Source organism: Herpailurus yagouaroundi, unplaced genomic scaffold, assembly GCF_014898765.1.
Source record: "Herpailurus yagouaroundi ecotype Mexico unplaced genomic scaffold, PumYag 28, whole genome shotgun sequence".
Lineage (NCBI taxonomy): Eukaryota > Metazoa > Chordata > Mammalia > Carnivora > Felidae > Herpailurus > Herpailurus yagouaroundi.
The window spans coordinates 2,684,837-2,711,883 of NW_024412376.1; the positions used below are offsets into that span (position 1 = coordinate 2,684,837).

The 27,047-nt window shown below is 49.7% G+C and overlaps 1 protein-coding gene across 17 annotated transcripts in view; it reads left to right on the forward strand.

The window, feature by feature from the left end:
- The first annotated feature begins 403 nt into the window (after positions 1–403).
- The window catches only part of ANK1 (ankyrin 1), a 219,143-nt gene continuing 192,499 nt past the window's right edge, over positions 404–27,047 (forward strand). For 7 of the 17 annotated variants that reach the window (XM_040449509.1, XM_040450033.1, XM_040450117.1 and 4 more), the window contains exon 1: positions 404–793. In XM_040449509.1, coding sequence (XP_040305443.1) covers positions 668–793 — 126 coding nt within the window. In that variant the 5' untranslated portion in view covers positions 404–667. The remainder of the gene's footprint in view (positions 794–27,047) is intronic. The other 10 variants (XM_040449367.1, XM_040449631.1, XM_040450615.1 and 7 more) reach the window with 3 other exon arrangements.

The window sequence follows — 27,047 nt, forward strand, 5'->3', positions numbered from 1 at the left end:
AGGTCGGGGTAGAGCGGCCGGCTTTGTTCCCTGAGACCCGACGGCACGGGGGCCAGTGCGTCTGGCGGCCGCGGCGGCGGCACTGCAGTGGTGGAAGCCCCGCCGGCCCGCCCGCCCGGAGCCGGGCGCTCGCAATGCACCAGCGCGGGAGCCGAGCGCGCCGAGCCTCGTCGGGCCGGCCAGGCCCCCTGGCCGAGAGCGTCCCCCGCGCCCTCCTGCGTTAACTGCTGGAGTCCGCCTCCTCCCCGGCCCGCTCGCCGCTCGCCGCAGTACAAGCCGCCTCCCCGCCCCCGCCCCCCGCGCCGCCGCCGCCGCCGCCGCAGGAGAGGGAGGGAGGGACGGAGGGAGGGAGGGAGGGAGGGAAGGAGGCGGCGGGGCCGAGCCCAGAGCCCGTCCCGGGCGCTGGTGAGCGAGCTCCGGCCGCGGCGGGAGGCGCCATCCGGGGGCCGCCGGGCAGCCGCGGCGCGCCTCGCCCTCTGATCGTCTCGCAGCTGCCTCCCCCACCGACCCGGCCGCATCCTTCCCGCGGTGGGGAAAGAAGCTCCCCCCCCACCCCCCCTCCGCGGAGCAGAGACTCATTTTTTTTTCCTCCTCGGGAGGGTGTCGCCACCTGGATTGCCAAGTGTGAGGGGTCCGGGAGGCGGGGACCGGAGCACCGTGACCCGCCATGGCTCAAGCGGCTAAACAGCTGAAGAAAATCAAAGACATCGAGGCGCAGGCCCTCCAGGAGCAGAAGGAGAAGGAGGAATCCAACAGGAAGCGGAGGAACCGCTCCCGTGACCGAAAGAAGAAGGTAAGAGGGGGGCGGCGGCGACAGCCCAGCGGCAGAGGCGCCCTGGAGGTGGCCGCTGCGGGAAGGGGCTCGGCAGACCTAAGAACATGGTGGGGGCCCGGGGGCCCGGGCGCCGGCGGAGTTGATGCCGCTCGAGAGTGGAGGGCGCGGGGTGGGAGAGGAGGAGGGAAGAGGCTTCGGTGCGGCGGGGCAGAGGACAGGGCAAGAGGCTGGAAGGGCAGAGCGGGCGGCCAGGAGGCTGAGGGCGCGCAGAAGCCGGCCCTCCCGCCGGCCGCGGAGACCTTTCAGCACCTTGGACAGATGCCGGCAAGCTCGCCGCGCTCTGGGAGGAACTTTTCCGGCCTCCCGGCGGCGGGCGAGGGTGACTGGCTGCTCCGCTCCGTCTCGCCGCCTCTCCTGGTTTTGCAAGGAAGCTGGTGTAGGGAAATGCGGCTCTGGGCTCCGGAGGCTGCCCTGCCCGGCGCCTTCCCCGGTGATCCACACTCTGACAAGGAGAGCTTCGTTCCCAGATCTCTGAACGAGGGGTACTCCAGTCCTTCCTCGACCCTTCTCGAGCCTAGGAAGCGCCTTTCCTAACCCTCTAGGTCCGGCGGCTGAAGGCATGTCCCCGGGGCATTTGGCAACATCTTGTGTTCCGGTCACTCAAGATGAGCGACTGATGGCCAGGAGGGGAAGTTCCTTTGGAAGCCAGACACGGGTGCTGTCCAGCTTGGCCCAAGGGCCTGGTCAGAGAACAGGTCTGCCTTTTGTGAAGGAGTGCCACACAAGATATCTCCATGACCCAGACCCCTTAGGTCAACTGTCCGTGCGTTGAGCACTTCCCTTCTGAGTCTAGGGTCTCCCTACCCCTGACTCAAAGCACCTTTAGAAACACCTTTGGTGAGAGAAACACCTCTTAGTCTGAAACACCTTTGATTGTGAAGGGAGGGTGCATTTAACTGGGCAGAGGGCTCTGGCCCCCCTGAGAGGTGTTTTAGAGCTCCCCATATAGGAGGCCCAGAGTACACGGATGCAGTTCTGGGAACTGGAAGTAGGGCTGAACTCCAGTGTCAGGAGAGCCATTTTAACCCGAAGGAGTTGATGTGGGGCACAGCCTACAAGCCTCCTCACCAGGGAATGGGGCCCCCAGGGTTCCGGGGGCAGAGGCATTGGTCTTGATTGAGAAGGAAACATATTTTTTTTCTTTCTGAAATTGTCTCACTCTGAGAAAGAAGTTTGGAGCCTTGGTTGACAGCAGAGTGTGGAGAACAGACTGCTTGTGGGTCACACTCCGCTTACCAGTTGGTCAGCAAGACGAACATGCAGCCTTTTCCTAGAGATGAGACACAGGGCCAGAGATGTTCTTGATTGTAACCAAAGTAACCATCCCACTCTAGGCGTCCCTGCACCCCTTCAAAAGCCAGCCCCTCTTCCCTCAAGGGATTTCCATCGTGTGTGTAAATAGTAGTTTCACAAAGGCACCACCCCTTTAGCAGGACCAAAAAAGAGGCCTTCCCCAAACCTATGGTGAATCAGAGTTTGGGTTGGTGCCACTTGGAGAATCTCAAGTCCTTCTGCTAGGGTCTGAAATACCAGAGCCCATCCTGTGAGTCAGGCAGGGGGAAGTCTGGTTATATCTGACAGTGTTCACCCACTTTCTTGGCATGAATGTAAACTTCTTGTTAGGAAAGCATGCTCTCTATTTCCACTCCTGCCTATCGCTTTAGGAGCCAAGCTGATCCTCTCCCAAACTGCTCACTCAGTGTTTTTATCTCACTTCTTCCTCTGGAGCTTCTTCCTTGATGCTCCTGATACCTTAACTATTTTTTTTTTTTTTTGAGCAGTAGTCAAAAAAGAACTCTCCCTTCTTCTCTTCTTTGGTTCCTTTCCATCCTGTGAAGCTCCCATCAATATAAGTCTGAATCCCGACTGTATATAATATACTCTCATAAAAGTGGCAAGGTCAATATTCTTTTTACTTCTTTGGTCTTAATCTTCATATTCTTATAAACTTTATGTCCGTTTTGAGTGCTAGACGAAAGCATATTTCCCTCCTCCTGAGTTGTGTTGTTTTTACTAGCTGGTTGTAGCATACTGCGTCAGTGAGCATTTAGAAATCTTCCATACAGATATTCATTATTGTATGCAGCACCTTGGATGCTAGGATTGATACAACAATAATAAGGAAATCTGAATTTAATGTGATCATGATGACATATGCTCTGAGAGCTGGTCTTTTGGGTGAGGATATGGCATGGGGTGAGCTGTGGGGTGCTTCATTTGTATTTTGTAACGATTGTGAGTACTCTGAGCTATTGGTGTGGTCTTGAGAGCCATCTCAGAGAATAGAGTTAAAATTTCTAGCAAAATACAAAATCACAAGAAGGTGGAAGGCCCTCAAGGGAAAGGTGAGGGAGGCAGGGCGATGCAGAAAGAGAGATTTAGAGAAGGCAGAGGAAGCTCCTGCAGGGGCTGGGAAGCAGATGGCCAGGGTTGAAGGTTCATATAAGGTGAAGTCCAACTTAGGCCCAATTTTTACAAATGAGGTGACGCTTTAAGGGAGGGATTCTTAAAACCAAGCAGCTGAGGACTTTACAGTTGGTCACCACAGACTGGGGCTGCTGTGGAACCATCCTTATCATCAGCACCAAAAGAGAACTTCATAAATGCAAGTGAACATTTTATTCCCGTGAACTGGTAATTCCTATGAATATACAGCTGAGCCAGGGGCATTCGGAATTTACTAAAAGGAAAGGTGTTTGTCCAGTGGGTAACCTACTTAGCAGGGACTGACTGAGCAGCACCAAATCCCTCCCCATTTGTAGAAATAATTGTGGTTGTAACTTCAACAGTGGTTGCAGTTTTTACAGTTGATGATATTGTGTGGGAAGGCACTTGCTGAGGGGTGCTGTGCAACGGTGGATGGAGGCTGATGTTGTGACGCACTGACTGACACAGATAGAAACCACCTCGACACAGGGAATTGAGCTAAAACTCTGGAGCTCTAAAAATGCCTGCATTCTTCTGGGGCTTCATTCAGTTTTCTGTTTGTGTAGCACGCATCCTTGTCAGATGCTGGCTGTTGGAGCTGCAGCTTTAAAAAAAAAAAATCCAGAATTTATGACATTTACTGATAAGTCCCCCTGCTTCTGAAGGTTGGGATGGAAATAAATAAATCACAAAGCATGTGTAAAGTAGGCATTTGCATTAAGAATGAAAGGTTTCTAAGGCTGAGGATGCCTTGGGCACAAGAATGTGTGTGCTTTTTATGTTTACCCAGAGCTTGAGGTTAGGGGAGGAGGGCAGGGAGGTTGGAGAGAGAGTGAGGCCCAGGATGGGTGAGGAGGAAGAGGGTCAGAATAAAATAAAGGAAGAGAGGATGAAGGGGGCTGAGGAATGGATGCGAAGAGAGGGGGGTGGGCATCTCAGCCCCACCATAAGGGGTTACACTAATCCTGCTACCTGAATACCTGTGAGTTTGCTGGGATAGTGTTTACTGAGCTCTCTCCTTGTCCCTGGTCTGTCCACCTACTTCATCCTCTGGTTTTGGTAAGGAAAAGATCACACCCTATTCCTAGCTGTGTGCCCAGTACCTGACGCACATGGTCACGCAGTAAATGTGTATGGGATGACTGATGGAACAAGCAGATTAATGCATTTGTCTCTGCTTGCCTTGGTGTTGTCTTGGTCATAGGTATGTGTTCAGGGGAACACTACATTCTTTGACGGTCTTTTGGGGGCATCTGAAGAAAGCCTGCTATTTCTTTCTTTTTTTTTTCTAATCATTTGTAAAGTAATAGAGAGTCATAGGCAGGCGGTGGAACGATCTAATTTTTTGGTGCAGTGAATTCTACCACTGAGCATGGAGTTAGTTCCTTGCAGGGTCTCTGCTGCACTAAATGTCAAGTGGTTTTAGCCATTTGGAACAACAGTGGTTTGTACAGGGCCTCGAGAAGCCAAGAAGAAGGGGGCACAAAAAAACTAAGCAAGCAGAGGAGTGGAAAGTGGCCTTCACCGCTTCACTGTGCAGCAGGGCCTATCCATCCTTCCAGACTATGCAAGGCTCCCCGAAGAGTGCTTGGTCTCCCTAGCACAGCAGGGCAAGCCCTAGGTCCTGGACTGCAGAGGTGTCTTTGTTTGGTCCTGCAATGGGACTTGCAGGGGACACCTGGGGTGACCTGCATGAATCTGAAGTGGTGAGGAAGGTGGGGGAGGGGTGAGCAAGAGTGGGATGAAGGGAAGGAAGGTAAGCAGGAAGGTCTTGCCTCCTAATTGTCAGGGGCTTGAATGTAAATTTTTGTTGTTATCTGCAGGTGACTTTATACATTCAATCTGTGATAGAGCGGACAGGATCCAGAGAGACTGGTGTTCATCACATTATCTTGAAACCTAGGTTCTGTTGCCACACCATATCGCTAGTCTATGTTGCAGGATGAATTGATATTTGTTTATAAAGTCTCTATTTGGCTTTTGAATAGCATAATGATGGTACATTGCACGTTAATTATTAAACGTGCTAGAATATTAGTTGTGAGGCTTGAAAATACACCCCAACTTTGGTAACCCTGCTTTGGCAACTCTTCTTCTTTTAGTACCTCAGGACCCTCAAAAAAATGGAAGTAACCTTGCCCTTCTAGAGCTCTGGGAGGTGCTGGCAGTGGCTGACGGTGTGGAAACTTTCCCAGCCTGCTCTATGTTCATCTCCAACCCAGCGATTCCCTCCCTTTGCAAGGGCGATGGCGGCTGGAGCTGTTCCCTGTGTGGTCCTGTCACCCCTCAGCCATGTACTAGACTAGGAGAGCAGGATCTTGTGAGCACAGACACTACACCCTCAGTTATGTCCAGCATTATATGGTTTGCACATCTGTAAAAAATTTTTTTAATGTTTATTTATTAACATTAATGAGAGAGAGAGAGAGAGAGAGAGAGACAGAGTGTGAGCGGGGGAGGGGCAGAGAGAGAGGGAGACAGAATCAGAAGTAGGCTCCAGGCGCTGAGCTTTCAGCACAGAGCCTGATGTGGGGCTTGAACCCACGGACTGCAAGATCATGACCTGAGCCGAAGTCGGTTGCTTAAACGACTGAGCCACCCAGGTGCCCCTATGTTTTGCACGTCTTTTGCTCCTCACAGCCACTGCTCAAAGCAGGGGGGGCAATAGACGAAATTCAGAGCCTGAACGCAAATGGCTTCCCTGTGAAGGGGACCATGAGTTGGCCCGTGCGACCTGTCTCTCCTCTTGTTCACCCTAGCAAACCGCTTGCTCACTACTTCTGCTTGTCTCCTCTCAGTATGGCTTTTTCTTAAACTCAGTCCAAGGTTTCTTCCCTTTCCTTCCAATAAAAATGAATAGGCGTTAGCAAATGGTCACTATGTGCCAGGCACTTTGCATGTATGTTAACTCATCTCCGTGCTTTGCCTCCATAATGCCTTTGTACAGGTGTGCCTCTCATGCATTTCTTCCTCATTCAATGTCAAAGCCCATCACTGCATTCTTCAAGAAACCCTTCCTGAATGCCCCCTCCTCACCTCACCTCCATTAGTCTTTCTCTACCTTAAGTCGGCCTTTGTTCTGGGGTGTGTGTGTGTGTGTGTGTGTGTGCATGCGCGTGTGTATGGCATGCATTCTTGTTTTAGCCTTTCGACTAAACTGTAAGCTCCTTGAAGCCAAAGCCTGAGTCTTTGGACATAACCATCCAATAAATATTTATGGCTTGAATTGATTCAGAAGCTACATTGACCTGGTCCAGATATTGTTTCTTGGTCTTTCTATTTGATTTTGGAAGAGTTGGCCCTGTAGAATTGGAACAAAGTAAGTCTATTTTTTCCCTGAATTATTCTGACTAAAGCAAAGTCATCAATGTTTGGTTTTTGAAAAAGGCAAATAAGCTTTGCTTGGCTCCTTATCTCCATCTCTGTTCCCGAAAACAGCTCAAAAGCCTCCCTCTGACAGAGCGCTAGGCTAGGAGTCAGATGCCTGGATCACACTTTCAACTACACGTGCATGAATAAACCTCTGAATTTCTCTGTGCCTCAGTTTGCTCATCTGTAAAATAGGGATGAGACTCATGTGAGTGAGCTTTGTGAACTTTAAAACTCCCGTAATATTTAAAGGGTTATAGTTAATAACGTAATGATTATTAATTAAATTATTCTTTCTAATGCATCCAATGCCACAGGTTGCCTGGCCTTCCTGTGGTGGTGTGAAAGTTGGTGTGTGCCTGGGAAGGCCAGCACATTATTATTTCAGTGCTGGTACGTGAGAAAAGGGTGCTTTAAATCATATCTTCATTTCATTTTCAGGAAATGAATGAATTTGCTATTTTGACAAGATTTATTATTGCAGACTTAGTTATCTCCATGGGTCCAGTCTCAAATTTTGAGATGGGCTTTATTAAAGTCCCACATGGCAATGGTAGCTGTATATCAAAAGGGGAAACATAAAAGTGGTTCCTAAATTTTCTGGGAATACCATCACTGATAGGGCCATAGCCGATAAATCTGGGGTGTGGAATATCACAGATAATGGAACACATGGTGTTACCGGCAGGCCAGACTCCTCCGGAGGGACTCTGCATCTTAGGAGCAGAACACATCCACCAAGACAGGAGAATTTGCATTATGGCCACTCAAAGCTAAAGCAAAGATGATTTAATGGCCAGCCAATTAAACACACGCACACACACACACACACAAACCTTTTTTTCATTTGCTTAAATGTGACCAGAGGCTTCCCTTCAAAGAACATTTCTCTGTGTCTTTGCTAAGGTGATAATACATTTTCTGTTTCAGTTCATACATTTTTGTCCATTTCAGAGCATCACTGACACTGATACTGCAACGCAAGCTGCTTTGTTTATCAAAGGAGGGGTCTGTATTCATTGAGAGCCTACACACCCTACAGGCGATATCTCACTGGAGCCTTGCAGAGCGGGGCTCAGACCCAGCCTGGCTTCAGAGCTTATTCACAGACCTCGGCACTACACCGCCTTTTTAGGTATTTGATGTACCCTCTGGATATTCAATTTGAGGCGGTGTGAGGCACTGAGAGGGGAGGCAGAGCTGATGATATTCCCCCTGCCTTCACAGGAAGGACTTGCAAATTAGTGGGAAAGCTGCCAGAGGAGGAAGTTAGCCCAGGCAGAATGGAGGCAGGTGATTTGGGCTTAGGACGGAAGTGCTGGCAGCCGGATTCCAGTTGGAACATGCATGTCCGGAGGCCCCTCTGTAGGTCTCAGGAGCAGTGCGTGTGATGGTAAGGAGTCTGCCCAGGCATTTGGATTAAGACAACAGGCCAAATAAAAGCGTGGATGAAAATCGAATCCTGGGGATTACCTGCTCTATTTCTGGCTCTTCTGCCTCACAAAATGGTTATTTCCCCTTTATTTTCTATTTTGGAGATTTCTCTACCTATCATATAATCAGCATCTTCTCTGTATCATGGCCTAATAATGTGTAGCTACAGAGTGCCCATATTTATGCCATTATCGTCTATTCTTTTCTTCCTATCTGGGACTTTTGCTAGTTATGTGGAGGAATCCCTGGACCTCTGGGGCCCTGGGCCTTCACATAAAGTGCTGGCCAGCAACTGGACTTGGTGTTAGGGGTGTGAGGCACAGTGGGGACAGGAGGTGAGCATGGCTTGGCTCTTGCCTGGAGTTCTCCCATCCACCCATCGCCAGGATGCCCATGGTTTCATTTGCTGCCCTGAAGAAGTCAAGTGGGTTAAGTAAGGCCCAGGGAGCAGAATGCAGTCAGGAAGAAGAGAGGCACAGGAGGTTAGAAGTCACCGAATGTCATTAAAGTAGCACTGGGAGAGGTGAGGGTGGTGCAAGAGGAAGCAATACAGAAAAAAGAAAGACGCTCCTAAAATCAGTTCTGAGATTGAAAGGACAGCCCCCAAACACTCAAGGTGAGACCCACAGGAAAAGAGAGAAGAGATCGTGGGTCCAGTGGCCCCTCAACTTTGCTAGTATCAGAACCAGCTAGGGGAGAGGCCTTCTTACACGCAGACCTGTCCCGTCTCCACATGCAGAGTCTGACACTGGATGTGGGCGGCGCCAGGCACTTGTGGCCAGTGAACTCCCCTCAGACAATGCTCGATGCTCATGCTCAAGTGGAGCAGACCCAGAGAGCCTTCATTCTGGTAGAGCCATAGGCTTACCTCTCCACAGCACTGACCACATGCTCAAGTCAACCCTTTACTTGCCCAGTTCCTTTGGGGAATTAGATACAGAATAAAATAATAAGTCAGTTCAAATCCTCCACTCCTTGCTTCTTTCCTTCATCTCCTGGTTTGATCTTCCCTTAGTCTTGTCACAAACCATCATCTTGTTTCTGTAGCTCTCCTAGAACAAAGGGTCTCCGGTGTGCTTTTGGCAAGCTTCACCTGAGCGGGGGCTTGCAGGTGCCTGGTCCCACCCCACACCCACATCTGTCTCCAGTTCCCCATAAGAAGCAGGCAGGTAGAAGGTTGGCTTTAGCACTGTGTCCAGTCCGATGGGAGAAGTAAGCCTGGCCAGGGCCAGAGATGGCCTGGGGAAGAGGCCTGGGAGGCTTCCAGGGGTAGAGGCTGGGTCTTCAGTGGGGCAGGACATTCAGGTGAGACGATAGCAAGTGTGGAAGGTAAGCAAGAGAGTATGGAGGGGGAGGTGGTCTGGGGACTGTGGGCCCAATAGCAGAAACAGAGAAAGCAGCATGAGGGAGCCCTGGAAGAGGCTGCAGAGAAAACTGAGGCAGGGCCCCAGCATGTCCAAAGGGCAGAGGAGACCCTGAGGGGCTCCAGGCAGAAGTCTGAAAGGCTCCTGTGCCTTCACACAGAAACTCTGTGACATGCTGAGATATAATTGAGCTGAAGGACAGGCTGGTTGGAGCTGGGGCAGCTCTTAGGGATGGAGAACATGTGGCAAGCGAGCTATTTGAGTGGTGGAGAAAGTTGGCCTTTGTGAGTAATAGAGTGGGTGCGAATACGTAGTCAAGGATGATCTGTAGTAGGTTTCCTTTGACATATGTTAACGTATTTGCATATGTGTGTGATTAAATGTCCACGAGACCTCATTTCTGACTTGATGTTGGGGTAGTCAGTTGGTGATGCCTTTCACTGAGCTAGGAAAGAGGAGGGGAACAGGTTAGGAGGAAAATGATGAGTCCTTTTGGGGACCTATCTTGCTTCCTGGAGCTCTCGGTTGATAGAAGGAGAGAGCTCACAGAAAAGATTCTTAAATATCAGGGAGTCTGTCAGGCTGGTGGTGGAAAAGAGAGGTGTCAGTTCCAATCTGCGCTCTCCAGCAAGGCCCTGGAGTGCAGAACTTCTGAGTGATTTCTTTAACCAGGGCACATGCATGTGACAAAGCCTGCTGGCCATGTGAAACTAAGAGATCTGACTGGTGGGTACTAATGGTGGGGGGTGGGGTAGGGGGAAGAAGCAAGTCCCAGAGGTTGGGGCGGGCTGTAGGGAAGCAGCACTAACGTACTTTTCTACAAAGGACTTGAGCACCATCACCTATATAACAAAATGCTAGGCATTCACTAAAAAATGATGCTTAAAAAGAATTTGTTTTTAAGAATATGTTTCTAATGAAGAAAGTGGGAATAGGTTTAAGATGTAATGTAATTAAAAATACAATGTAATGAAATTAAAAGAAAAGACAGAGAATGCCCTGCTTGTCAGAAAGGGTAGCCGGCCTTCTCTGCCCATGTGTCTGGAGGTGAAAGCTGGGATTTATAGATGACGTCACACTCCCAATGAAGAATTCCAAGGTGATGTGGACTAGAGCCAAGTAGGTAACAGAATGTACTGGCTCAAAATGGAGCTGGAGTGTGGTCCCAAAAGTCTGGGCAGTTGGGTCTTGGCATGTGAAGCCATCCATTGTAAACCAACTTGAAAATGTGTGTGTGTTGGGTCTAATCCTCCATTTTGCAGCCAGAGCGATCTTCCAAAAATGCAAATCAGATTTCGACACTCCTCCTTTAAGTCCTTCAGTGGCTTCCTAATTGCCCTTAGCATAAAGTCCAGGCTCATTACTCTGGGGTCCCTAGACTCCCTCCCCCCTCCATCTAGCCCATCACTGCTTTTTTCATTTCATCTTTTTCTACATGCTGCACTCTGCTGGACTCTGAGCTTCTTCTAGGACTTTGGATATGTGTGCTTTCTCTGCCTTTAGATCTTGCCGTCTGTTGAGTCTTTTTTCTTTAAGTAAGTTCTACACCCAATGTGGGGCTTGAACTCCTGACCCCAAGATCAAGAATCACATGCTCTGCCTACTGAGCCAGCCAGGTGCCCCTGTCTGCTGAGTTATTTGCCCCACACACTAATGCTAGCTCCTCTGTTAGAATTCAGTGTGAGAATTGCCTCCCTAGTCCTAGATGAGGTTAGGCTACCCTGCCGGGTAGTACTCCAGTATGCTCATGTGCAGGGTGACCAGAAGATGAAAAGGACTTCAGTGCATGTCAGGAAGTCATGTTTGATGGTGATATTGAAGCAGTGATGAAGACATGTGAGGTTTGGAATGAGATGGATTCTGAAGGTCGTGTGTTGGTGTTCTGGCTGGCTAGGTGACTTTGGGCGAGTTGCTCAGTTACACTCCCTGAGTCTCACTTTTGCCATGTATAAGGTGGAGAAAATAATACATACCACTAAACCATGCAGGGTTTATTGGGAGGATTGAATGAGTTAATATATATAAAGCACCCTGGGATATAGAAAGGACTCAATAATAAATGCCTGCTCCAAAGTCTGGTCCCACTTAGCAAAACTCTCACCTTGTATATAAATATGGTGAGTTCCTTTCCAGAGATGGCTGTCAAGATTACATCCCAGTGTTGGTAGTACTCATCTAGTATTGCTGCCGATTTCTTAAATGAATTAGGAAAGACTGTGGAGAAATGTGAAACTGATCTAAAAACTCCAATTAAAGTGAAGAAGAATCAGAAACAGCTCAAGTCAGAAAGGCTTCAAAGTCTGCAATGTCCGTAGAATTGTATTGAACTGATGGATGTGCTAGATCCTCCTGTGGCACATATTTTTGGCAAATTCACTTGAATGCCATTTGAAAGAGCAGCTTGGGTCTCTGCCACTCTGGAAACCAGCACGCTGCCCTGTTGGTCTTCAGTGCAGTGGTGCTGGTGGGCAGGGCAGGCCCCTTGCTCAGCTACCCCTGCCTTGGGGTGCCATGGGTGGGGCCGGCCCATGACAGATTCAGTCCCTGAGTCTTCTCCGCTTCGGGACAGCTGGAAGGGACCCAGTCCTATCTACTGACATTGAACAGTGTCTTTGGTACCAAGATGCTATGGCAGGGCTCTTGGGCAGGTGTGTTTCACTATCCTCTTTAGGTAGAACAAATCAAAGTCAAAGTTTGTCTTCTAACATCATCTTCTTGCTTGTCACCTGTGCCTTAGCCTTTGACCTTGTTGTTCTTGAGCAGACCTGCATTTGAGGGAAGTCCGGTCTACAAGCCACATGGATGAGTCTTAGCACTTTAACCCCACATCAGTATCGCCTCTGCACATGACAGAACTTAAAAAGGCAGTTGGAAAAAACATTATGATTCTGTACCAAGGTAAAGCTATACCATCATTAGATTCTTCAGGAAGAACTTTTAAGGATGTTACCCATGAATCCTCCTTTCTCTGCCCTGTCTGTATCTTCACTGCTCTTGAGCACGTATCATTCCTACAATAACCTCCTCTAGTCTTGCCTTTCCGGTCTGGTCTTGACCTTAGAGCAAGAGTCATGCTTTTACAAAGACCATTTGCTAGCCGACACTCCCCTTCATGAGGACCTTTCAGTTACTTCCTGTTGCCATTAGGGTAAAGTCAAACTCTCTCCCACAGCTCCTGAAGCCATTCTTGATCTGCCTGCCACTGGGTCTTATCCCTCATCGCCTCCCAAGCTGTGCTCCTGGGGCTGGTGGTGCCCCTGCACCTTCACACGCCCTTCCCTCTCTGGAGGTCAGCCTACTCCCTACTCTACCTCAAGGGTCAGCTTCTCTTCCTGCGGGCAGCTCTCCTGAATCTGGGTCAGAGTTGCTATGGAAGGCGTGCCAGCCCTGAAAGGAGGCTGCTGAGGTGGTGGCCAGGATGCCTTCCCATTCAGCCACGATGTGTGGGTCCAGGGAGTTTCCCAAGCCTTTTAAAACTATTGACACTTTCAACTAAATCCTAGGACAACATGGGATTATGGACCCAGGCAGGAAATGAAACTGAATCATCACTTTGCATTTCTCAATTAATGGAGCCTCTCCTTCCTTCCATACCAGGCCTCTGATTTGGGAGCATTAACTATGTGTGGCTGTGGATGGAAAAAAGACACCCTGGAGTTAAGAGAGCTGAATTCTACTTCTTTCCACTTTCTTATGTAGCTTTAGATGCCTCTTTGGGTCTCAGTTTCCCTTCCTCTAAAATAAGGGAAATGGGGTGCCTGCCTGGGTGGCTCAGTCAGTTGGGCATCCGACTTTGGCTCAGGTCATGGTCTCACAGCTCAGCCTGTGAGTTCACGCCTGCATCAGGCTCTCTGCTGTCAGCACAGAGCTGGCTTTGGATTCTTTGTCCAACTCCACCCCCTCCCCCTACCCAACCCTCTCTGCCCTCCCCTGCTCATGCATGCTCTCTCTCTCTAAATAAACATAATACAATACAATACAATACAATAAGAGGATTGATATAGAGATCTTCTAAAACTCTTCAGGGGGTATCTGTGATTCAGAGATTATGTGAATTTATGAGACCACAAGGCAAAATGGTTCCTAGATGCCTGCTGGCCTACCCTGGCCTAAGGTGTCCTGGCCGAGAAATCTGGCTGGAGGAGGCTGTCTTGTGTTGTGGTCCAGCTCTAATGGATACCAGACTGCAGGGCGTAGGAATGTTAGCAAAAGTGTGAAAGACCACTCAGCATAGGGTTCTGGTTCTCCTGGTTGATACTTGTCCCTTCCAGTCTATTATCTCTGACACTATTGTGGGCAGGTCAAGGAGAGAAGGGTGTGCTGATAAAGTGTGAGAGCCACTTGGGCTGTTGGAAGGTCGCCATGCTCAAGGTTAGCAGATCTGGTCCTTTGGGTGTATGTTTTTGGAGAGCCTGTATAATCAGATTCCCCTGTGACTCTATAAACCTCACCCTGAGGCCAGTAAGGTAACTTCTTCTATGTTTGCAACAAAGAGTAACCTCTGAGAGGGCAGAGAGTACCTACCGCAGGTGAACAGAGAATTCAGGAGGCAGAGAGCCTTCTATTTTCAGTGCAAGGTGACTGGATCTGTCACACACCGAGTTGTTCTCAAGGTCATGCGCGAAGTGAGCCTCCTCCTCCCGTGGAGCTTGGAGGAGCCCAGGAGGCCCTGACTCCAATGGGGGAGGGGCTCTAGGAACCTTGCTGCCTGTGTTTTCCTGGAAAGCAGACTCAGGCAAACCCATGGTCCGAAGAACAGGCAGTTCGCTGTTGGATACACCATGTGGTTTGCCAGACAATCATGGCTTTTTAGAGACTCCCTTTTAGAGATGAATTGCACATTTTTGGAAAATCCCAGCTTCATCACTGACTGAGTTTCCAAGGAGTCAGTATTATCAGGAGGGGTCAGTACTCCAGTTCAGCCCTAACTGAAGTCCTTTTTTGATTTCAGGTTGTGCCCCAGTGGCCCTGTCCTTCTCTGGAATGCAGGGCTCACGGGTTTTAACGGAAGCCCCCAGTACTGAAAACCTGTCACATATTCTTCAGTGTCTGCTCAGCGGGGGCTGGGGACAGGCAGGAGAGGACTGTCTCTGGAAGGCGATGTCCAGTCCAGGCTATTGTTGAGCTAGAACCTTCTGCAGAGGTCGCATCTTTTGGGAGATGAGCCCCTCAATATTCAGGCCTCTGAGAGCCCTGGGAGCAGGGGAGCCAGTGCCTCGGGGACAGCGGCCGTTAGTACTCAGAGCATCCAGCACATTATTTCACTTGTGGAGAAGCAGGTAGCAGTTCTCCCGTTTCACACGGGAGCAAAGAGAGGCTAAGGAAGATTACGTGTGTCACACAGTGCTAGTAGGTGCTGATGCTGGGGCTGAAAGTCCTGGTTTTCCCTAATAAGCAGGTGGTAGCAGATGTGGGGGCGTGTGGATCGAGTCATGTCATTTTCTGTTTTTTTCCGTCTATCCATTGCCTGCCCAGCTACCAGTAGGAAAACAGTGAGGCCCAGCCATCAGTGGCTGGTGTTCGTCTGCTGAAGGAGAGAAGGGAAGGCAAGGGACCCCTCTGACCGGCCGCTCCTTACTCTTGTTCCGAGTGGAAATGGCCCCACAAGTAAAGGCAGCACAACAAGAACATGCAGAGATTGGATGTGCACTTTGGCACTGTGGGCCGAGGGGCTGCATTATTCAAGACCCACTGGATGCCCCTGCCGGGAGGAAGCTGCAGGGAGCCACCTTTGGGAGCAAAGGCCTGAGCCCTCTCTGGGCCTGGTGGAAGGAGAGGTGCCCCGGATAGATTATTCCAAACTGGTCCTCGTCCCACTGGCCTACTTACCGTGCTTTGGTGCCTCGTGCTGCTCTGGGTGTGTTCAGGGCCTGATGAGCCGGCAGCCACGGTCTGGTGGGAACACCTGGTTTGTTCTGTGCATCTCCGGCCTTCGAGACACATTCATCAAATTCAACCTGCTCATTCTACAGATGGGACTTGAGGCCTGGCTGTGTGGAGTTACCTCCTCAAGGTGCATGGCTGAGCAGGGCCTAAGCCTGAGCCTTCTGAGTACTATTTGGATGCACGGTCTTGTTGCTCTTGAGTTACCAAGTCTGCCTGTCTGTCTATCTAGGTATCTAGATACCTAGGTATCTATCTATCTATCTATCTATCTATCTATCTATCTATCTATCAGTGACTCCTCTACCTTAGTTACCTACTGTTTCACTGCTTCTTTCTTGAGGAAAGAGAGAATAAGTAAAGCTCCTTTGCAGGTACACTGAACTCTTGATACTTGGCCTAAGCCTATCTTTTCAGCTTTATCTTTTCCCCTCCTTCTCCTCCTGTAAATAATGTGTGGGTCATTTCCTACATGCTGTCACGGCCCCCTCAGGCCTTGTTCATACTGGCGATGCTGAACACAAAGTCTGAGACTCCTCTCTGCCTGGCTACAAAATGAACTCCTATTGATCTTTCAAACCCAGAAGAAATGTCACCCCTTCCAGGAAGCCTTCTCTGATTTTACTGAGCAGAAATACCTCCTTTGTGTCCTGTTAGCACGCTAATCTCAGTGTAACAGCCACTGGTGGCTGAGGTTAACTAATTGTTTTGTTTGTTAAAATCAGTGGCGGGCAAAATTTTACTGTAAAAGACCAGAGAGTAAATATTTTTTGGTCTCTCTTGCATGTATTCACCTCTGCCACTGTGGCACAGAAGCAGCCATAGCACGAACACACCAATGGACAAGCAATGGCTATATTCCAATAAAACTTGATTTATGGACACTGAAATCTGAATGTCATTTTATTTCCACGAGTCACAAAATACCATTCTTTCTCTCTCCCCCACCATTTAAAAATGTAAAAATCATTCACAGCATGTGGGGCTGTACACAAACTGGCAGCAGGCTGGACTGCCCGTTGGGTACAGCTTGCCCACCCCTGGGCTAAATGCTTGTTTTCCTTGTGAGACTGTGCACAGAGTTGTAGCTCGGTCATCTCTGCCTCCCCAGAACCTATTGGTTGAATGAATGAATCTGGTGACGTACAGGAAACACACAAGATAACAATCCTTAACTTCTCTGACAACTCCTTGAGGGAGGGAGGCCAGTCAGGCATTACCGCTCCTATTTTACAGGCAGGACCACTGAGACTGTGGGACCCAGTGCACTGGGAGAGTCCCAGGGCTTCTGCTAACCGCTCCCGCAGGGGCATCCCTGTGTCTTTGGTCCTGGTGGGGAGGGGCTGCCTTGACTGCTGAGCCCTGCCTGTTTGCCGAGGGAAGGAAGCCTGAGGAGCTGGGCCAGCAGGATGCTCAGCTGCTGGGTGCAACAGAAACCAACCCGGGAGCGCGTCTTTCGGCTGTGAAAATAGAAACAATCTGGTGCCTGCCTGGGTAAGAGGCCGGTGTCAGAATGCTCTGGTTTCCTTCCTGCATCTCTCTGGCATTGCGCTCCTGGATGAGAGGCAGCAGTGTCTGTTCTGGTGAGGGGGAATTGTTATGCATAGCTAAAATTAGATGTTTTGTTTGAATTATGTTAATTTGACTTAATTGCTGGGGAATGTCAATGTTCTTCAGAAAGCCAAGTGCTCTGCCGGTCTTGGTGAATACTCCTTATGTTCGTGAAGTGTCTCACCATCCCCTGCGCCTCCACCTTTGGTAGCTCACGGCAGACCCGGGAGGGCAGCAGCCCCAGAGGACGGGATCCCCTGGACAAGGAGGCTGAGGCTCGGGGTGGTGAAGTTCCATTCCCCAGGTCACACCAGGTCACATGCAGGTCTGACTTCTAGGTGGCTTCCATTCTGCTAGTGCTATAGCTTAAAAACTTTGTACACCCCCTCCCCCGCCGTATTTTTGAGGCTGGCTTCTTCCTGCGCAGGTAAGTAGTGCACAGGCCTCAGCTCTTAGGAGGGCCCTATGCTTGCTTTAATGCCCTGCTGTGGCCATTTTGAAATTGTTCACTTTTTAACCTCACTTTCACTTTGCAGTGGGCTCTGCAAATTCCGTAGCCAGTCCTGGCCATAAGTTTGTCTTCAAGGGCTAGCACTTGTATTTGTCTATCTAATTAACCTTGGGTGTGATTTCATCTGGGCCGTGGCAGCTGGGATATCTGGATGTGCTTTTATTTTTTTTTCTTTTTACGTTTATTTATTTTGAGAGAGAGAGAGAGGGCATGCGCATGCATGTGTATGGGTGGAGGAGGCGCAGAGAGAGACAGAGAGAGGGAGAGAGAGAATCACAAGCAGGCGCCATGCTATCAGCTTGGAGCCCAACTCGGGGCTCAGTCTCATGAACCGTGAAATCATGACCTTAGCCCAAATCAAGAGTCAGATGCTTAACGGACTGAGCCACCCAGATGACCCCAGAGGTGCTTCTTTTTATATAAATAACTCCCCCAAACCTGTCTGAAGGTGAGATTCTGTGTGGCCTCTGTGAAGAAGACCAGCAGGTCAGCCTCCAACGCCTCTTCCTTCCACCTTTGCCTCCAGGCTGTGGGGCAGGTGTGTGTACGTGTGCATGCTGGGGTTGGTTCTCACATCAGAGTTGAGGGTGAAGTGGCAAGAAGTGCCATTCTGTGGCCATTCTGTGGCTGGAACACCAGGCTAGATGGAGAATCAGTCTTTGGGTAGCATTTTCCCAGCAAGATTCAGAATTCAGAGCCACTCCTACGCCCTGGGTCTAGCGCAGGCTAAATCCTTTATTAGTTTTTGTCATTGCTGCGGATGGCATTCAGGATTATTTTATAGGTCTCATAATGGGTTTGAGGGGAGTGGGGGTCTGGTACCGCCATTGGACTCCACATCTTCCTGAATGCTAGTTTATGTGCTTCTTGTGGATTGTGTTCTACGAGGAGTATTGATAGCCATGGGTCACTGACTACTGGCTGGCTGCAGGGCTGGGTGCCCTGTCCTCTCCAGTCTTGGTCCTCTCCTGCATGTGACTGTGGCAGCTGGCCTGGCCTGGCCTGTGTTCTGTCCTCAGACACACCTAACTTGTCTCACTCAGGGACCTTGCGCTTCAAGTTAGCTGTCCTCACTGCTCTCTCCACCGCTAGCTAGCTTCTTTTCATCTGTCTCTGCTCACCCTTTACCTACATAACCCTGCATTCAGCTGCCCACCCACCACTCTGTCACCTCATTCTGTTTGTCTTTATTATCTGGAACTATCCGATGTCTGGTTTATTACCCATCTCCCCCTGTCTGCGTTCAAAAATACATTCTATGGGAACCTTGTCTGTTTCACTCACTACTCTATTTCCAGCATCTAGAAGAATCCCTGGCACACTGTGGGTGCTTAGTAGATCTATGTTGAACAAAATGATGCATCCTCACCACACCAGGCACCGGTAGCCTCATTTTATTGATGGGGAGACTGAGACCTTAGAGCAATTCAGTGACTTGCCCAAAGTCTTGCAGCTTAGCAAGGAGGGATTTTGCTGGCTCTGCAGCGTAGGTGTGCCACCCTGAACTCTCCTGCCTCTCCTGCCTCTCTGCTCCTTGCCCCAGCCTGGAGTTCACTGGTCAGGAGGGTGTGTGTGCTTCGAACAGCGGTCCGGTGCCTGGTGATTCCTTTCCTGGGGTCCTTCTATAATAACGTGAAGTTCCACACAGTATCTTCGTTTATCTAAAAACGACACAGAAATGATTTTGATTTGCAATTTTTAAAAAAAAGTTTATTTATTTTGAGAGAGAGAAAGAGAGAGAGACAGCATAAGCAGGGGAGGGACAGAGAGAGAGGGAGTGAGAATCCCAAGCAGGCTCCACGCTGTCAGCACAGAACCCAATGTGGGTTTTGAACCCATGAACCTTGAGATCATGACCTGAGCCCAAATCAAGAGTTGGACACTTAACCAACTGAGTGAGCCACCTAGGCGCCCCCTTGATTTGCAAATTTTTAAACACGACTCTTTCCACTAAATCACATTTAGTTTTACTAAATTTATCAATCAAGTGGCCTTTATTGAAAAGAAAAAAATCCGTGAAATTTGTCTGAACCCCCCATAGATTGTTACCAGAAACATGAGATGTCCTGTGCAAAACTACTTGGAAAGGTTAAGAATTTTACAGAAATGTGAGGAATTACCACCACCCAACAAATATGCCATCTTTGTTTTGTCATAAAATCACTCAATCCAATGAGGATTGGGTAGGGAATTTTAGCAGGTTCCCTTTGCATTCTTCAGCGTTCAGGTGGAGAGTCAAACCTTCTCCCCCATAAAGGAAAGAGCAGAGGTTTTGGTGTTAGGCCTCGGCTCAGATCTGAGCCTGCTTTCTTACCTGTAACACTGCTCACCAGTCCCTCTGCCACCTGTCTGGGGGACAGCCAGGTTGAAAGGAAATGTTAAATGAGCCCCCTCCCCAGGTGCACGCACCACAGCAGCCCCTTTCCCAGGTGGGGCGAGGGCCATGGCCGCGGCAGGTGGCGCTGCGCAGCCAAAACATGGCGTGAAGAGGGGGACGGCTGGCTGGGGTTGGGGGACGGGGGATCAGGGAAAGGAGTGTGTGTGTATGTGGGGGGGGGGGCGGGGGTTGGGTGCGCGTCCCCGCCTTGATGGCAGCGGCGTCGAGGACCCTCACAGGCAGGTCCCCGGCCATGCAGCGCCGCACCCGCCCCTTGCGGGTGAGATCAGAATCCAGAATCTTCCCCAGGATCCCGCGGACAGTTGGAGGCCCTGGGCTGGGGCCGCTGGGCGCCGCATCTATTGCGGGTGGAGGCGGCAGGGGTGGGGAGGGGAGGTTCCTGTCTGGTGGGAAAGACCCCCGAGGGCGCCAGGGCTACAGGCGGGCCAGGGAAGCGAACCTGCCTGCAAAGGCCTATCCTGGTGGCACCCGCCCCCCGGGGAGCTTTGAGAAAATGCCCTGGAGGTGTGCTTGAGCCTCGCTTTGCCCGGCTGCCTCCCAGCCGCTGGGACTTGCATTATCACCTGATCAAAAAGCAAAGCAAAAAGAACAAAAACAGATGTTGCTGTCCCTCTGAGGGAGAGGGCGCCCTCGAGCTGGTGATGTGTGGGAATCAGCCCCAGCACCCTGGAAGGTATGTGCGTGCTTTTCTGCCTGGGGCTGCACTCCCCACGTGATTAGGAAGCAAGGCCAGTGGACTGATGGTCGGCAGTTATTGAAGATCTGGCCCAACACGGTGAACAAGAAGCGTCTGCTACTGTGTGTGCAGAGGTGCCTGACTATGGAGCCTTGGGGGTGAAGCTGAGTGGCCCCTTGGAAAGAGCTGGGGTTGGATGGATCTGGAGTCCAGGCTAGGCTCCACCCGCCCAGGTCATTGTAGCTTTTCTCTTCTCACTTTGTTGATTCTCCAGCGTCAGCACCTAGGCCATGCATCTAAGGCGTTTGTTTATTTTTGAGACAGAGGGAGACAGAGCATGAGTGGGGGAGGGGCAGAGAGAGAGGGAAACACAGAATCCAAAACAGGCTCCAGGCTCTGAGCTGTCAGCACAGAGCCCGATGCGGGGCTCGAACCCCTGAACCGTGAGATCATGACCCGAGCCAAAGTCGGACGCTCAACCGACTGAACCACCCAGGCGCCCCGAGAAATGAGAAGTTTAAAAGCAGGAAGTTGTGACAGCAAACGGAAAGCCGAGTGGGATGAGAACAGAGCCAGAAAGCAAAATTCTGTTTTTCTTTCCTTTTTTCCCCCCCAAAATATTTATGTATTTTCAGAGAGAGAGAGAGAGAGAGGACGTGAGCAGGGGAGAGGCAGAGAGAGAGGGAGACAGAAAATCCCAAGCAGGCTCTGTGCTGTCACAGAGCCCCACACAGGGCTTGAATTCACGAACCTGTGAGATCATGACCTGAGCTGAAACCAAGAGTTGGATGCTCAACCGACTGAGCCACCCAGGTGCCCCAAAATTCTGGTTTTCTTTGCCGGGGCTAAAGAAAGGGGCAGCTGTGACAGAGGTACTCTAGGACTTTCTTGGTTATAGACCAGTCAGGGAGGGCTGAAGGCCTTGTTGTCACCTCCTTGTTAGCACACCCAGAGACAAAGAGAAAGGCAAAGGACCCCCCTTCTCCCCCGTACCTCATGACCCCTCTCCAGTACAGTCTGGGAGAGATGGGCACTCATCCACCTCCACAGAAGTCCTGGCGGGCCCGTGGCCCAGGTGTGCTGCAGAGGTGGGCAGCCAGACTTTGGGAAACTATTACTTTGCTAAACAATTCTTACCCTACCTTGTTGGCCTTTTCCTGGGCTCCGTGCCGCCTCTCAAATTAAATTTAGGAGAAACAAATTATGATGGCTGTGAGAAAAAACAAGACCTGAAACAGTGGCACTTCCAAGTTTCTGGTCGTTGATGAGGGCCAGTGGGCCTTTCTCTGAAAGCGGCCACGAGATGCTGTATTTCTGCAGGAGCTGCAGTTTAATGAAGGTGTTCCCTGACAGTTCAGGGTACAGTCCCCATGACTCGTCCACCGGAGCGTGCCCCTGCCCTACCATTTATGCAAGAGATGTCTAAAAATCTGGGCTGTTCAAGACTCCACTCCTCCCTGCTTTGTGTCAAAAGGGTTAGCTTTTAGTATGTACAAGTGTGTGCGTGTGCATATGTGTGCGTGCGTGCGTGCGTGTGTGTGTGTAGGGGGAGGGTAATGATGTTGAATTTGGCTAGGTCTCCTTGGCTCCTGGATGCACACGTCCAGCCAAGGTCTCTGGCCATGTTCTTTCCACCACCCTTTGGCTCAGCATATGAGTCAGAGGTGTTGCTGCTGTGCTGGTGGCCTGTTTCCCCAAGAAAGACATGAGGTGCTTAAGGAAGAGGTGGCTGCCGTGTCCAGGGCCTCAGAGGTCCAGCACTGCTCAGCTTGCAGCAGGCAAGGCAAAAGGCTCTACTCTACAGCTGCCTGATCTGGGAGGAGCCCCTCCCCACTCCTAGAACTATCACGAACGAACGATGTCTGCCAGTACAAAGATCTGAGCTATTTTATTGAATCTAGTCCCCTCTGGGTGCATCGTGATTCCAACTCGGGTTTTGGAGTAAGGCTAGCTTGGATACAAATCCTGGCTCTACCGCTTGTAACCACGGGCCAGTTAACCTCTTTAAACCTCAGTTTCTTATCTGCAAAATGGGATGAGACTAATAATGCCTGTCTTATTGGGTTACTGTGGAGATTAAGTGAGATCATGAATGTAACATGTCTGGTTTGTGGAAAACGCTGAGGGTATAACTCCTGGACTTGATATTATCATCCTAATTTTACAAATGGGAAAATGAGCCCCGAAGGGAGAAGTTATCCCAAAGAGAAAGTGGCATCACCAGGATTTGATGGCTCAAATATGATTTAAAAAACTGTTCTTATGAGGAGGCGCCCAAAACATGGTCAGAAATAATGATATTAAATGAAACTTTGAGGCAACGGGGAAGAAAACTTAGTCATTTATTTCTTTTTAAATTTTATTTTTATTATTTTTTAAAATCTTTAAGTAGTCCAAGCTCTGTGTCCAATGTGGGGCTTGAACTCATGACCCTGAGATCAAGAGTCAACCCCAAGATCAAGAGTCCCATGCTCTACTGAGCCAGCCAGGTGCCCCTAGTCATTCTTTCTTTACAGACAAAATCAATCAACTCTTTTAAATAGAATAGTGATTTTTTTTCCCCAAAAGGAAATGAAATACAATAGAGTAAGGAAGTCCTCAGGTAGAATGAACAGTCTCATAAAGCAAAGCCTTTTCCACATTGATGGCTTCAGGCTTCGACCCTGTGGAAGTGTGCACGCTTGGGGATCTTTCTTCCGGAGAAACAGATTGGTTTTGTGTTACCTGTGCTTCTGGCACAAAATCCCTGCCTTTGTCACCAGAGATGTGGGCCCTAAGAGTCCCCCATTGTTGGGGGTAGATCATGGGGGAGGTGTGCCCTGAGACTTGGGGTCTTGGTGTTTCTAAGGTCAGGATAGTGGGGGGCCCTGCGGGAAGGGAGGGCCTCAGCTAGTCTCTTAAATACATTGCAGAGAAAGTCCTGGGGAAACCTCCTGTCTCTTAGAGGCTTTTATTAAGCCTTTCTGCAGGCATTTCACCTTTTTTTTTTTAAGCCTTGAACTCCCCATTGTCAGTGCAGTGCCCGATGCAGGGCTTGAACCCACAAACCGTGAGATCATGACCTGAGCTGAAATCAAGAGTCAGACGCTCAATTGACTGAGCCACCCAGGCACCCCTTAAACTCCCTTTCTAATCCAGGCTGAGGATTATGAAGCAAGTGCCCCCATCCTTCTTGGTACACATCCCAGTTGCACTGATCACGCATCCACAGCTCTCAGGTCTGTTGCTCTCTGGACCCTGGACCCTGGACCGTTGCTCTCACTGTCCCCTTTACCTGGAATGACTTCCAGAAATATGGCTTAGTTAGCAGGGAAATAGAATTCATCTGTTTGGAATTGGAGGTAGATTAGAATCCTGGCTTCAGATCACTCCCTGTGTGGCACGTTGTTGAACTTCTTCGGACCTGAGTTTCTTTATGTCTGAAATGGGGGAATAGCAGCATTGGTGAAGTCGATGGGATACTGTCTGTGCACAGAGGAATTGGTCCAGTGCCTGGCACAGAACAGCGGTGGCAGCGTAGGCCGGGGCCTGGAGGGGCCGTGCGTGGGCTCAAAAAGGCCATGCTGCTCTTGACTCCTGTGTCTGGGCTCTGCTTGGAGGCACTGAACCCCCAGGGGGTCAGCTTCCCCCCACCCTCCCCATGTTTAGCTTGAAGTCATCTTGCAGCCTCCTTTTGGGGGAAGGGTTTGTATGACTAAGACTACGAATCAGCTTGGGCAATGAATGCTGGGCTTGTCTGTTTCTGAAATATTAAAAACTCTTTCAAGTGAGTTAGACCAAAGTGATGATAGAAGCTTATAAATAATCAAGCCAGCCTGGGCTGCTGCAGCCCTGTCGTCTGGAACACAGAGCCCTCTCCTCCCAAGCCAGGATCCTTGGGAGGGGCTCCTGGGGTGCCCGTGCTGGCTTCTCAGGCCTCTGCCCTCTGCTCCACGGCAGGGGCCATGGCTTCATGGCAGGGGCCATGCGACTTCAGATTTCAAACACGCGTTTCTAGCAGGGCCCTTGGATGCATGGTGTGTTAGCTTGTGAGGACTGCCCAGAGCAGGGGACTTCAACAACAGAAATGGATTATCTTGCAGTTCTGGGGGCTGGAAGTCTGAGATCAGTGTGTCTCATGAGGGTTCCAAGGGATAATCCATTCCTATTCCAGTCCTCTTGGCTGGCTTCTGGTGGTTTTTTTTTTTTTTTTCTTCTCCTGCAACCTTTCATGTTCCCTGGTTTCCAGATGCTTCACCCCAATCTCTGCCTTTGTGTTTACATGGTATTTTCCCTGTGTGCGTCTCTGGGTCTCGAGTGTCCCTTTGTGTAAGGACACCAGTCATATTGGGTTAGAACCCACCCTAATGACCTCATTTTAACTTGATTACCTTTGTAAAGACCCTATTTCCAAATAAGGTCACATTCCATGGTACTGGGGGTTAGGACGCCAAAATCTCTTTTTGTGGGGGACAAACAATTCAACCCAAAGCCCATGAGTAGGATATGCCGAACTTGTGTGCCTGGAGGTGAGAAGCCATGGACAGTGTCACCTAGAAACCCTTGACCATCCTTAGAGTGGGGTTCTGGCTCTGGAATCTCTGGACTCTCAGAGCTGTTAGGCACCTCCTCTCATCCACCAAGGAGGAAACACTCTCTGAAAAGGGGGAGCCCCTGCGGCAGCCCACAAACCGTCTGAATCCCAGCCCATTGTGCCTGCCCTCACTCTCCGTGCCTCCCCTGGAAACGGGTGGGTTTCATGTACTTCCTGGACTAGAGGAAAGGAAGGGAAGGGAAGGGGGAAGGAAACATTCAGTGTGTGCCAGATACTGTCACATCTTGTTTAATTTTTATGAGAACATCTATACTGGATATGACCATTCCCAGTTTTTTCTTTTCTTTTTTTTTTTTTTTTTTGTTGTGGTAAAATACACGTAACATCAAAATTACTATCTTCATGATTTTTTAAAGTTTATTTATTTATTTTGAGAGATGGAGAGAGAGAGAGAGAGAGAGAGAGAGAGAGAGAGAGAGAGAATCCCAAGCAGGGGCACCATCTGTGGGATCATGACCTGAGCTAAAATCAAGAGTCAGACCCTCAACCAACTGAGCCACCCAGGTACTCCTGTCTTCACAATTAAAAAAATTGTTTTTGTATGTTTATTTATTTTTGAGACAGAGAGAGACAGAGCATGAGCAGGGTGAGGGGCAGAGAGAGAGGGAGACACAGAATCCAAAGCAGGCTCTAGGCTCCGAGCTGTCATCACAGAGCCTGACGCAGGGCTCGAACCCACAAACCACGAGATCATGACCTGAGCTGAAGTTGGCCCCTTAACCAACTGAGCCACCCAGCCGCCCCATGTCTTCACAATTTTTACAGGTTAAGTACCTTCTTGTTATGAAGCCATCACCACCATCATCCACAGAACTCTTGACATCTTGCAGAGCTGAACTCTGTAGCCATTAAACAGTAATGCCCCATCCTCCTTCCAGCCCCTGACAAAAACCGTTCTTCTGTCTCTCTGTGGACTTGACTACTCCAGTTACCTCAGAAGTGGAATCCTACACTAAATTTGTCTTTTGTGTCTGACTTATTCCACTTAGTATAAGGTCTTCAAGGTTCATCCATGTTGGGGCATATGTCAGAATCTCCTTCTTTTCTAAGGCTGATTAGTAATCCATCGTATGTATCCACCACATCTTGCTTATTCATTCTTCCGTTGAATACACGTGGGTTGCTTCCACATTTTGGCTGTCGCGAACATAATGTTGCTATATAATGGTGTACAAACACCTATTCAAGTCCTTGCTTTCAATTCCTTTATGTACACAGAGATGGAATTGCTGAATCATAGGGTAGTTCTATCCTTAAGTTTTAAAAATATTTATTTATTTTTGAACGAGAAAGAGAGTGCACACAAGTGGGGGAGGGGTAGAGACAGTGGGAGACACAGAATCCAAGGCAGGCTTCAGGCTCCAAGCTGTGAGCACAGAGCCCAACGCGGGGCTCGAGCCCACAAACCATGAGATCAATGGCCTGAGCCGAAGCTGGAAGCTCAGCCAAGCACCTGGGCCACCCAGGTGCCCCTTAATTTTTTGAGGTAGTGCTATGCTGTTTTTCACAGTGGCTGCACCATTCCTGCCAGCAGTGCACAAGGGTTCCAAGTTTTCCACATCCTGGCCAATACTTGTTGTTTTCTGCTTTTTGGATAGAAGCCACCTGAAAGGGTGTGAGGTGGTATTTCATTGTACTTTCGATTTGCATTTCCCTAATAATTACTGATGTTGAACATCTTTTCATGTGCTTATTGGCCATATTTGGAGAAATGTCTATTCAAGTCCTTTGCTTATTTTTGAATTGGGTTCTTTGTTTTTTGTTTTTGAGTTTCCATCCTTATTTTATTATTTTTTTTTCAACGTTTTTTTTTTTTTTTTTGCGACAGAGAGAGACAGAGCATGAACGGGGGAGGGGCAGAGAGAGAGGGAGACACAGAATCGGAAACAGGCTCCAGGCTCTGAGCCATCAGCCCAGAGCCTGACGCGGGGCTCGAACTCACGGACTGCGAGATTGTGACCTGGCTGAAGTCGGACGCTTAACCGACTGCGCCACCCAGGCGCCC